At 38.7% G+C, this 12,237-nt stretch overlaps 1 protein-coding gene across 1 annotated transcript; it reads left to right on the top strand.

Moving 5' to 3' along the window:
- Positions 1 to 1,848: 1,848 nt before the first annotated feature.
- Positions 1,849 to 2,743, top strand: LOC102003832 (UDP-glucuronosyltransferase 1-8-like). Its single transcript, XM_005395700.1, has one exon. It carries the CDS (start codon positions 1,865 to 1,867, stop codon positions 2,741 to 2,743), a length of 879 nt encoding a protein of 292 aa, XP_005395757.1. The 5' UTR covers positions 1,849 to 1,864.
- Positions 2,744 to 12,237: the final 9,494 nt, after the last annotated feature.

The raw sequence follows: 12,237 nt of genomic DNA, 5'->3' as shown, positions 1-12,237 counted from the left end.
CAAACTCGAGGTAACTTTCAGTGACTCAGGCACGCCAAGAACCCAATATTGCTGACTCCAGATGCAGGCAGTCTTTTACTTGTTTGCCTTATCACAGCCTGAGATCTGGCTGCTGAGGAGACAGTCTTTCCTACCCTCGGTCTCCTGCCCCTGGTGTGTGCTGGCAAAGATGTTGCTGTGCTGTAGGTGCTTGTGTATCCCAAGTTTATCCTCTGAGGATAGATTCCGCTGTGTTCCCTGGTTCCCTCCAGCTTTGGGAAGTTCTCAAAATGGCTGTTCCCAGGGTGGACAAGGTGGAGGTCCTTTGAACCAGCCCTGGTGGATTGCTTCTCATCTTTTTAACTCCTCTGCATATGTTTTGTTTGATCTACAAGTATCTTTCAAATTGATTTTCTGTGCTTGGGTTTATGTCCCTCCGTTGTACTTAGCTGATCTCCTGTAAGTCTTGCAGATGGAACTCCTCTACTCAGCCATGTTGGATCTCTTTGGTTTTGTTTCCTTTAATACATTTTGGGGAATCAGTATCCTATCTTCAATGTTTGATAGACTGCATCAACAAGTCCTTGTGGGGTTGAAGTTTTATTTGTGGGAAAGTTTGAATTCTAAATTTAATTTTAATTTAAAATATATAGGTTATTTTTATTCAGGTTATTGGTTTGCTTTTGTATAAACTCTGGTAGCTAGGGTCTCATAAGGGATTTGCCCATTGCCTTCCAGTTGTTGAATTTATTGGCATAAATTTGGTATATTCTCTTATTGTAATATCAATAGAATATGTGTGACATTACCTCTTGTGTTCCTAACAAGGATTCTGTTCCTAGCTTGGCCATAGATCCCCTCTCTATATGTTCTTCAGGACTTGCTCATGAAGCAATGTAAAAACCTGGCTAATGTCATAGAGCCTAGTGCAATGACTATTCCTAGTGTATTTTCTCTGTGCAGGGTAGAGCTTCGGGCCTGTGGGAAGACAATGAAAACATGACAAAGTCATTTCCTCTAACCTGAAGGAGGGCTCAGTAGAGTACTGGGGACAAACACAAGGGTTCCTGAAGGCGGGCCTGGTGTGATAAAGAGAGCTCACATCTGAGCTCTCAATCTCTCATAAGAATGCAAGGGCATAGAGGAAAGAGAGAGGCATCTAGCGGAATGATCTGGCTAGTTGTGGCCAAGTCACCATCCATGGAGTTGGTTATATCAAGAAGAAAGCAATTTAAAATAGATGACGGTCAGATTCCATCAAATTCCTGAATGCCCTGGAATGTAGATGGGTTGTCAATCTTATCTCAGCATTAGGGAGGACTCAGAGAAGTTGGAAATGGGAAAAAATGTCCTGCAGGAAATAGAACAAGCAAGTAGCAATGACTATTCATGCCTAAATTGCTTACAAATCCCGATTCCACTGCCAGGGGACAGGTCGAGGGCAAAGACTTTTCAATGTTTCCCTGGAGGTTAGCTTACTGATTGCTTCCCGAAGGAAGAGCTTTTGGTGATCTGAAGGTGAGGTCCAAATTTTACTTTAGGACAAATTCTAGAAATGCAAGCTTTGGTCAGCCTTACGTTCCTAACATCTCAGTCTTCAAGGTCCAAACACATTGCACAATAGCTCGATTTCTAAATCCACACTGCAGTATATACCATGAATTTTCCCTAAGACAAGGATCACAAATTATTCTTATCTGGAGGCCACAGAAGTCATACCTCAGCCAATTCTAGTCATTCTTCTGAGTAATTCACTGTCAGTGAGTGTGGCGTTATTTATGGATGTGTGAGTACAAGGTACATTTGTGCCTGTGCTTCTTACTCCCGCCTGCTGCACTTGACACTGAGAGTCCGAGCAGCTGTGTGGCTTCGGGCTGCAGTCCCCATGGCTCCCGCACGTTCGCCTGCCCTCCTCCCTCTGTGTCTGTGCCTGCTGCTGGCATCCGGCTTTGCCCAGGCAGGCAGGCTGCTGGTGGTGCCCATGGACGGGAGCCACTGGTTCACCATGCGCTCGGTGGTGGAGAAACTCGTCCAGAGAGGACACGAGGTGGTCGCAGTCATGCCGGAGGTGAGTTGGCAGCTGGGACAGTCACTGAACTTCACAGTAAAGCGCTATGCAACTGTTTATAATATGGAGGAGCTGGACCAGACGTTAAAGGTTTTCACCGATGCTGCATGGGACAGCAGGGAAGAAAATTTATTTCATTCATGGGTTTCTATGAAGAAAGGTTTTGACATGTTGTTTTTACACTGTAGAAGTTTGTTTAACAACAAGGCCTTAGTCGAATACTTAAAGGAACATCATTTTGATGCACTGTTCCTGGATCCTACAGATATATGTGGCTTAATTATTGCCAAGTACTTTTCACTCCCCTCTGTGATCCTCACCAGGGGACTACAGTGCCATAACATTGAGGATGGTACACAGTGCCCTGCTCCTCCGTCTTACGTTCCCAGAATGCTCTCACAGTTTTCGGATGCCATGGATTTCAAAGAGAGAGTGCAGAACCATATTGCCCGTTTTGTGGAGCATTTAATTTGCCCTTATTTTCTCAACAAAGCCCTAGAAATTGCCTCTGAAATTCTCCAAACACCTGTCACAGCATATGACCTCTTCAGCCACACATCGGTTTGGTTGTTACGCACGGACTTTGTTTTCGACTATCCCAGGCCTGTGATGCCCAACATGGTCTTCGTTGGTGGGATCAACTGTTATGAGCGAAAGACCCTGTCTGAGGTACGTTCCCTCTCCTGTGGTACATGAAGGCTAACCTGGGTTTGGACATTAAATATAAATACATTATTATTGAAGAGTGGTTTGTATTTCACATGCATTAACCCCAGAATTTATTCTAACTTATTGAATTTTTTGTGGCAGTGTATCAGTAACTGTGGGTTAGTAAATTGTAAGCCTGCTGACATTGATAAGTATGCATATACCAAAGATGTAATTGCATATTATTTTCAAAATACACTTATAATAATGTTTTTGGAAAGACACTGAAAAATTATTTGAGATATGAAACATTCCTTTTCAGTAATCCTATTTTACCCCCTGCTGAAAAGTACTTTAATTAGTTTTCTATGTTTGTCTCCATTTGTTACAATTATTTTATAGGTATTCATATATCTAGTGCTAGTTTTCATACTTAATTGGATAAAATCTAATAATATATATGATCCTATAGCCTGTGTTTGTCACTTACTAATGAATCATAGAAATGATCACAGACTAATACAGATAGATATGATATGTTCTTTTAATAAGTGGATTGAAATCTTTATATTAATAGAATTTGAACCAACCAATAATGTTGCCTTTTCATTTTATGAACAATACCGTACTAACCATTCTTAAATATTATCTTTCCATTCATGTATTTCTATTCTTACTGTTCTCTGAGTAGACTAGTGTTCTACAAGGCGAGGTGCTGGAGGAAATGATATCTAGGTTGCATTTTAATACACTTGTGAAGCTGCTTTCAAAATCTTGAATAGCATCACACTGTTACGAGCCATACAGTAGGGCAGTAACTTTCCCATTCCCTCACCAGGTCCAGGTACTATCTAACTTTTGAAGTTTTGCTAATTTTCTGAGCAAAAATGTGTGTGGTGGCTTCGGGTTCACTTTCTAATTTAGAACAGTTGCATTTCTTTTGTGCATTTCACAGTTATATTTGTTAATCATTTTTAATATGGCTTTTTAAAATCACTGGCATCCATAATCCCCTCAACCCCTTAATCATTAGGAATAGTAACTGTGCTGCAAATATTTATCCTGGGCTGTTACCTTTTATCATATAGTTTTTTAATTAAAAAGCCAAATTGATTAAATTAAATTTCATTTAATAATTTCTATATTTCAATTTGTTTAGATCTTTCCAAGCTTCAGATATAAAACCATTTTCTCCATATTATGTTTTACAGTTTTTAGTTCTTCCAATGTTGGTAGCAGGCTTTTTCACCATGAGAACTTTGATCTACAGAGTACAAAGATCTGAGTCTATTTGTTTAGTCAAAGGTAGTCATTTGTCCCCGCTCCTTTTAAACGATAATTTCAGTCTTTATCTGTTGAACTGAAATATATCTTCATCATGTTTTTATTTTCTACATGCTTTGCATCTGCCTCTGAAGTCTCAGTGTTCTTCCATGGACTTTTTATCTATTCATGCTCCAGTATTATATTTTGATTAAGCTGTTTTGTAGTGAATTTTGATATGGTGGAGGGCTAACCTTGAACTCACTATTCAAGTTGCTAAGTTTTCATGTTGATTCTCATAGTATGTTGTCCCTTATACAGCTTTAAATTGTTGAGTTCTAAAAAATAAAATGAGCCATTCATGGTGGCACACGTCTGAAATTCTAGCATTTGGGAGGCGGAGGTAGGAGGATCACTGAGTTTGAGGCCAGCCTGGGCTACAAAGGGAGTTCAAGGCCAGCCTGAATTGCACAGTGAAACCCTGTGTCAGAAAGACAACAAAACGAAACAAAACAAAATGAAATAAAACCCTAAGGCTTTGTTGATTTGACTTGAGATGTCTTTATTAATTTGAGAAAGACTAGATTTTTTTCTTTGTCTTCCTATTCTGATAGATGTATTTCTTTGTACTCATTTAGGTCTTTTTTTTTCCATCAGTAGAAATTTGCACTTTATTTATATAATAGTTTTTCTTTCATCTTAAAATTTATTTCTAGGGACTGGGGATTTAGCTCAGCAGCAAAGTGCCTGCCTGGCAAGCGCAAGGTCGTGAGTTTGGTTCCCGGTACCGGAGAAAAACCAAAAAAAAAAAAAAATTTATTTCTAGACACTTTATTTTTTTTTTTTTGTACAGGGTAATTTCCTTTTCTTTTGAATTGGTTATTGAAAAATGATAGTTTTTGCACATTTACTTCAAATTTATATTCTCAATTTCCTTCTTAATTTGTAATATTTATTAGGCATGCAGTGTTATGGGGAAATAATTCTCTTCACTGATACTTTTCCTACTTCTTTTACTTTATTCAGGCATATGCCTTCAAAACACTGGTTTGGGCAGTTTAGGATGGAACTCAATCACTTGGAATTGAAAAAGTCATGACAAATCCAAGAGTGATAATCTTGGGAAAGGCATAATGGATAAACTTTTGTGAATCATCCCATCATTACCTCAGTGTATTATTTTATTAAGGATGGACTGTTAATTTTTATCTTTTGTTCTGGCTTTTTTTTGTGTCAGTAGAATTCAGAGCAGAGTCATATTCTTACACATGCTAGCATGTGAGAGTGTCTTACTTGCTCATTCCTGGGACAAAATACCCAATAACCCCCAGTAGGAGGAACAGCTTATTTTAGCTCTCAGTTTGTAGAGATTTCAGTCTATAGATGGTTTTAAGGCAGGGTAGCATGGCAGAAGGGCATGGTGGAGGAGAATGAGTCCATGGCAGGGCAGGCAGGAGCCAGGAAGCAGTGAGCCTGTCATCTTTCTTTCCCTTTTTATTCCATCCAGGCTATATGCCTATTGGTTGGTGCCATTCACACCCGTGTTGGGGCTTGCCTCTTCAGTAATCCCATCACCCACAACCACACTAAACCAATTAGTGCACCAAACCAGTTATGACACCCTTGATCCGGAATCACACACACATGAACCAGCCACTTTCCAAAAGCCCCACCTGTGAGTGTATGAGGCTTTAGGGGGACATCTAGATACAAGCCATAACAGAGGGTCTTTTCAGCAGTTGTGAGAAAGTGAAATAATACAGTCTGGGAAACTACAGTTTTTGAAAGTATGCCTCAGTTAGGTCTGTCTGTCTAATCTTGGCATGATCAGATGAGGAGATACAAGTTGATGGGCTTTAACAGATGGAGTCATTCAAAGGGCCACCTTCCATTTACCCTCCACCAATACAGGTCAAACAGTAGTCAGGCCCTGCCTCCTCCCTTACCCTCTTTAGGAGTGGGGCCCTGAAACTTCCTGAACCAACTGTGAGTTAAGAATGGTTCACTGGGCCAGGCAGGTTCAGAGATATAGTTATGATCTATGATTGTGTATCATCCATCATATGGAGATACAGTATTGTCTCCATGGTGTGAGAAACTGAAAGAGTAAATAAGATCTGAAATGTACAATAGATATTGTGAAATGAAAAGAAATTGTTCAAAAGGAAAAAGAAACTAGGATGTGTAAAAGGGGAAAGGACAGTAGGGAAAAGGGAAAAAATTCAAGTTAGTGATACTATTAGTGCCTCTTAGTTCATTAAAGAAGAAGGCTTGTGCTACTATCAATTGGAGAAATTTTTATGCCCATATCTTATACTCTGAGCAACTACTTTAAAGATAGCAACATGTAATGTATTAACTATTGTTATTCTTCTATTATTTTGTTATGAAATTTTGTTTTACCTTTTTTCCATAAAAAAATTGAAACATACTGAATCATTTGGAGTTTTAAATGTGTGGTTTGAAAACACATATAATTGTAAAACCTAATAAAATATATGATATATGGGTATTAAAGTATATATATTCATATAGTGGAAGATTATATATTTATAAGTATAAGAAAGCAAAATTCTGAAAGAGGAACTCGGATTTCAAAGAAGGTCCTTTGGCTAAGAGTGTAAATACAGTACAAGTGGAAAGGGAAAGTTTTACTGGAGGAGTTGTAGACTGTGTATAAAACTGAGGCCTTGTTTTAGAGGAGCAAGGAAAACCACAGTCTGTATTGCTGGAGAACAGGAGACATAGTGTGAGTTGTATCTGCTAAGAAGGAAACAATGAATTTGTGTGTGTATGTGTGTGTGTTTGTATGTTTCAGGGCATGTCTTTGTATGTGGTGTTGCATCACAGCCCACAGAGAGGATTTTAATGATGGTCTCCTAATATCCTTGAGTCTATTCAGAAGAATTATACCCAAGAATGTGATTAAACATTAACGAGAAAGGCAGATAATCATTCAGGAAAACATTAATATGGTTTAATGGGAAAAAAGCAATTATACCCAGTGTTTTGCAATGACTGGTGAGTTCCAGTTCCTATCTTTAAGTAAAATAGCTCATTTTTTGCTGTACTGATTCATCTACCCACTTTTCCATTCAGTTTTTGGCTGTCATTTTGTAAATGAATTACATGATATTCATAATGATTTCATTTAATTGGGGAAATAATTTGTTACACAATCACAATATTTTAATCAAATTATGTACAATGAATAATTCTTTAATATTTTCTCATTTTTCAGTTCATAACAAAATTTCATCAATTACCTCAAAACAGATATAGTTTAACAATAATTAATAATAACTGAGAATCTAGAAATAAATCCACACATATTTGGTTAATTGATATTTTTACAAGGCTGCCATGACCACTCCAGAGGGAAAGAATGGTCTCTTCAAATGTTGAGGGGACACCTAAATATACTGTGAAGACAAATGAAGTTGGAGCCTTATCTCACACCAATGCAAATATTCCCTCCAAAAAGACCCACATAGGGGCTGGGGATTTAGCTCAGCGGCAAAAGTGCCTGCCTCGCAAGCGCAAGGTCGTTAGTTCAGTTCCCGGTACCGGAGAAAAACCAAAAAAAAACAAAACAAAACAAAAAAAAAACAAACAAAAAAACCAAAAAGACCCACATATTAATAGAAAAACTGAAATAGAGGAAATGCTGGGGGATATCTTCCTGACATTCAGTTTGGCAATCGTTTTTCAGATATGACACAAAAATATGGAAAGGACAAGGACAAGAATAGGTAACTGGCATATCAAGAAAATGAGAATGCTCTCTGTGTGTGTGTATTTGTGAGTGTGTGTGCGTGATTAGCTTTTGGGGTAATTTCTGGGCCTATAAAATTTTAGGGTTTTTTCCATTTTAGTGAAGAAGGTCATTGGTATTTTGATGGACGTTGATTTGACTCTGTCAGTTGCTTTGAGCAGTATAGACATCTAAAAATTATTAATTCTTTCAATCATAAGTTTAGAATCTTTCCATTTTAAAATTTCTTCCTCCTTTTCTTTCATTAATGTTTTATTTTTCAGTGTATAGATCTTTACCACCGTGGTTAAATTTACTGCTGTATGCTTTTTGTAGCAATTTTAAATGGAATTGTTAATTTAATTTTACAAGTAATTGGTGTGTAGGAATGCCATGGATATTTGGGTGTTGATTTCGTAGTTTTATTTTTCTGTGTTCATACATTAGTTCTCAGAGTTTTTTAGTGGTGTCTGTTGGGTTTTCTATATAGAAGATTCTGTTATCAGAAGTGACAATTTCATGTCTTTCTTTTCTATTTGAATGTAGTTTATTTCTTTCTCTTAACTAATTGGTCTAGAAAAGCCTACCAGTAGAGAGTTGAATAGATGTGGTAAGAGAGATTATCCTTACCATGTTTGAGATCTTAGAGAAAAGATTTCAGTTTTCACTGTTAATTATAATGTTAGCTGTTGGCTTCTCATGTGGCCCTTTTATTCCTTCATGATTCAGTGCTGGCACTGATCTACTTAGACTTTAATGCATGGTGAAAGATATGGGTCTTATTTTAATCTCTGACATGTGCATAGCCAATTTTTCCAGCACCATTTATTTTTTATTTTACTTTATATATATATTTTTTTTTTTCTGGTGCTGAGAATCAAACTCATGACCTTGTGCTTGCCAGGCAGGTGCTGTGCCACAGAGCTAAATCCCAAGCCCCTATGTTTTATTTTAAAAATTAAAAAAATTGCCTGGTGAGTCTTGGCTTTGCCTCCCTGACCAGCATGCAAGGCAGGTGTTATGGTTTATGTCTGTGTGTCCCCCCCAAAGCCTCCTGTGGCCCTGGGGCAGGCTATTAGAGTTTGAATATGGGTGTGAGAGCTGCACCCGCCCAGGAGTGGATAGTTTGCATATGTAAGGGACAGGAAAAGAGTGCTTGGAGCATTCCTCCCTCATTCCACCCCGGTGTAAGTTAGTTGTTGCTTAGCTGTGGCTGCTGTCCTGAGCTGCAGCTCTCTGCCACGTGCCACTCTGCCTTATAATCCTGCCAAGTACGGATTAAAACTTCCACGAACTCTAAGAGAAATAAACCTTTCTTTCCTTAATTTTGGGCATCAGGTATTTTGTCCCAGCAGTGAGAAAAAAGTAACCAAGACAGCAGGTGAAAACTTGGGCACCCTCTGGGGCCCCAGTGGCTACCGACCAAACCCATAATGTGTCTGCCTGGGCTGGGCTGAGCTCTGGACATCTTCAGGAAGTCCAGTGAGTCATGGCTTTGCCTCCCTGGCCAGTGTACAAGGCACGCAAAAGTTGGGCTCCCTCTGGGGCCTCAGTGGCTACCTGCCACACCCATGGTGTGTCTGCCGGGGCTGGGCCAAATGTCAGACACCTTTAGGAACCCTGGTGAGCCATTCTGGTGCCTCCCCCACTAGGGTATGAGGCATGTGGATCATTGGACAACTTCTGGGGCCTTAGTGGTCACTGCCAGAACAACTCACACCTCCCTAGGAGCTCAGCTGAAAACTGGACAGAGTCAGTGGCCTCAGGGAGTCCACCCTCACCCCTCCTCTTTCAGTGTGGGAAGCAGGCTTTGTCTTGGGCAATATCTGAAGCCTTGGTGAACATGACCTGCATCCCCCCTACTCTTGTGGAAGCTGGGCCAAATCCCAGTCTCAGGAGTGCCAGTAAGCTTCCCCCGCCCCTCCCACACATGCTTGGGAGCCAACTGAATGCAAGAAAGGTCAGGAACATCTGGGACCCCACCTTGCCACCACTCATCAGCACAGGAGCTACACTGAGCACTGGGGATCTTCAGACTTTCGTCCTGCTATTCACACACAATCAGGAGAATGAGACTGCACTACAGGGAGTCTCTGATTCTTCAAAAATGACAAAATGAAGGAGCAAAATGCAATCCCAGACCTCCACAGCACCCAAAACAAGTCCAAGAGGCATCAACACAGAAGAGCCTGGAAGTCATACACCTGAAATTTCTGAAATGATAGCAACTGAAATAAAGAAACAACTCCATGAGGCCATAGAAGACATCAGATCAGAAATAATGTCTCAGGTGAAAAAAGAAATGACAACAATGATGAAAGAAATGTTCAGCATATCCAAAGATGACATTGACAAGAAAATAGAAGACATAGACAACTCACAGAAACCTTCAGTGAACAATATAGAATAGAACTAGAAGGTATGAAACAGATGCAAACAGATATCCAGGAAATTAAAAATTCCACTGAAAGCTTGCAAAACTGCCTGAACAAAGCAGAAGATAGCTTTTTGGACCTTGAAGGGAGCATTGCCACTAATGAACATGAAAGGAGGAATCTCTTAAAAACAACAAGGAACCAGGAAATAACAGTTCAACAACTGCAAGATGAAGCAAAGAAAAACAATGTCAGATTAATAGGTATTAATGAAATAGTAGGTGTCAACACAAACGACATAAAAAGACTATTTGCAGAAATAATAACAGAAAATTTCCCAGGCATGGAAAAAGAATCAGACATACATAAGTGAAGCATGTAGAACTCCAGTTAATCATAACCAAAATAAATCTACACTCATACATATAGTGATCAAGATCCTAGAAACTCAACAAAAGCTCAGAATATTAAAAGCTGTTAGAGAAAAGAAACAGATCACCACTAAAGGAAAGCCCATCAGAATCATGGCAGACTTCTCAACACAAACCACCAAGGCAAGAAGAGCTTGGAGTGAAGTATTTCAATTACTGAAAGAAAACAACTTCCAACCCAGATTGATGTACCCTGCAAAATTATCTTTCAAATTTAATGGAGAAATAAAATGTTTTCATGATAAAGAATGACTGAAGAAATTCATGAGTGCCAAACCAATCCTACAAAGAGTACTAAAAGATATACTAGAAAGAGATAAAAGAGACCACAACTTCAAGAACAAGAGCAGAAAGGAACCACCAAGCAGAGCAAGCAATTAAACAGAGGGAAAAAGGAGGATCCAACAGCAGGAAAATTCCATGACAAAGATAAGCCAGCACTTCTCAGTTATAACCATCAATGTAAATGGTCTCAACGCACCAACCAAAAGAAGCAGACTTTCAGAGTAGATTAGGAAACAAAACCCAACCATATGCTCTATACAAGAAATACATTTAACTCAAAAGGAAATTCACAGACTAAAAATTAAAGGATGGTAAACAATACTCCATGCAAGAGGAACCCAGAAAAAAGTGGGCGTAGCTATTCTGTTTGCAGACAATGTGAACTTCAAACCAAGAACAATCAAAAAAGATAAAGAAGGTCACTACATACTTGTTAAGGGGAGGCTTCAAGAGGAAGAGATAACAATCATAAACATCTATGCACCAAATATAGGAGCACCTACCTATATAAGACAAATTCTAACACACATGAAAAATGAAATAAGTAGCAATACAATCATAACAGAAGACTTTAACACACCATTGTCACAAAGAGATAGATCAACTAGACAAAAAATTGGGAAAGAAATAACAGAACTTAACCAAACTTGTTAACATAAAGACTTAGTAGACCTTTACAGAGTGTTCCACCCAACAGCATCAGTGTACACATTCTTCTCAGCTGCACATGGGACATTCTCTAAAATAGACCATATACTTGTACATAGAACATGTTTAAGTAAATGCAAAGAAACTGAAATTATCTCATGTATACTATCAGGCCATAGTGCAATGAAATTGGATATTAATGACAAAAGAAAACACAGAAACTCCATAAACAGTTGGAAATTAAATAACATCCTCCTTAACCACCAATGGATCACAGATTAAATCAAAGTAGAGATTAAGCTATTTACAATCAAATGAAAATGTATATACAATCTCCATGAACCTGTGGGATGCAATGACAGCAGTCCTCAGAGGGAAATTTATAGTGGTGAACTCCCACCTCAGGAAAACAGAACAAGCGCAAATAAACAATCTTATGCTGCACCTTAAGTTCCTAGAAAAAGAAGAGCAAGTCAAACCCAGAGCCCAAAGAAGGCAGGAAATTATAAAGATCAGAGCAGAAATTAACACAATGGAGACTAAAAAAAAATACAAAGATTTAATAAATCAAAGAGTTGGTTCTTTGAAAGAATAAATAAAATAGATAAACCCCTAGGCAACCTTATCAAAAAAAGGAAAGAAAAGCTGAAATACATGCGGTAAGGATTGAAAGGGGTGAAATCAGTACAGATCCTGAAGAAATTCAGAAGATCATCAATACCTACTTTGAAAATCTTTACTCTCATAGAATGGAAAACATAGAGGAAATGGACAGATTTCTAGATA

The sequence above is a fragment of the Chinchilla lanigera genome, unplaced genomic scaffold (genome assembly GCF_000276665.1).
Source record: "Chinchilla lanigera isolate Chin_1 unplaced genomic scaffold, ChiLan1.0 scaffold00052, whole genome shotgun sequence".
Lineage (NCBI taxonomy): Eukaryota > Metazoa > Chordata > Mammalia > Rodentia > Chinchillidae > Chinchilla > Chinchilla lanigera.
This window is presented reverse-complemented; position numbering and strand designations above follow the sequence as displayed.

Bases quoted from the DNA above. Each gene is read 5' to 3' on its own strand.
- LOC102003832 (XM_005395700.1), top strand. From the start codon at position 1,865: ATGGCTCCCGCACGTTCGCCTGCCCTCCTCCCTCTGTGTCTGTGCCTG.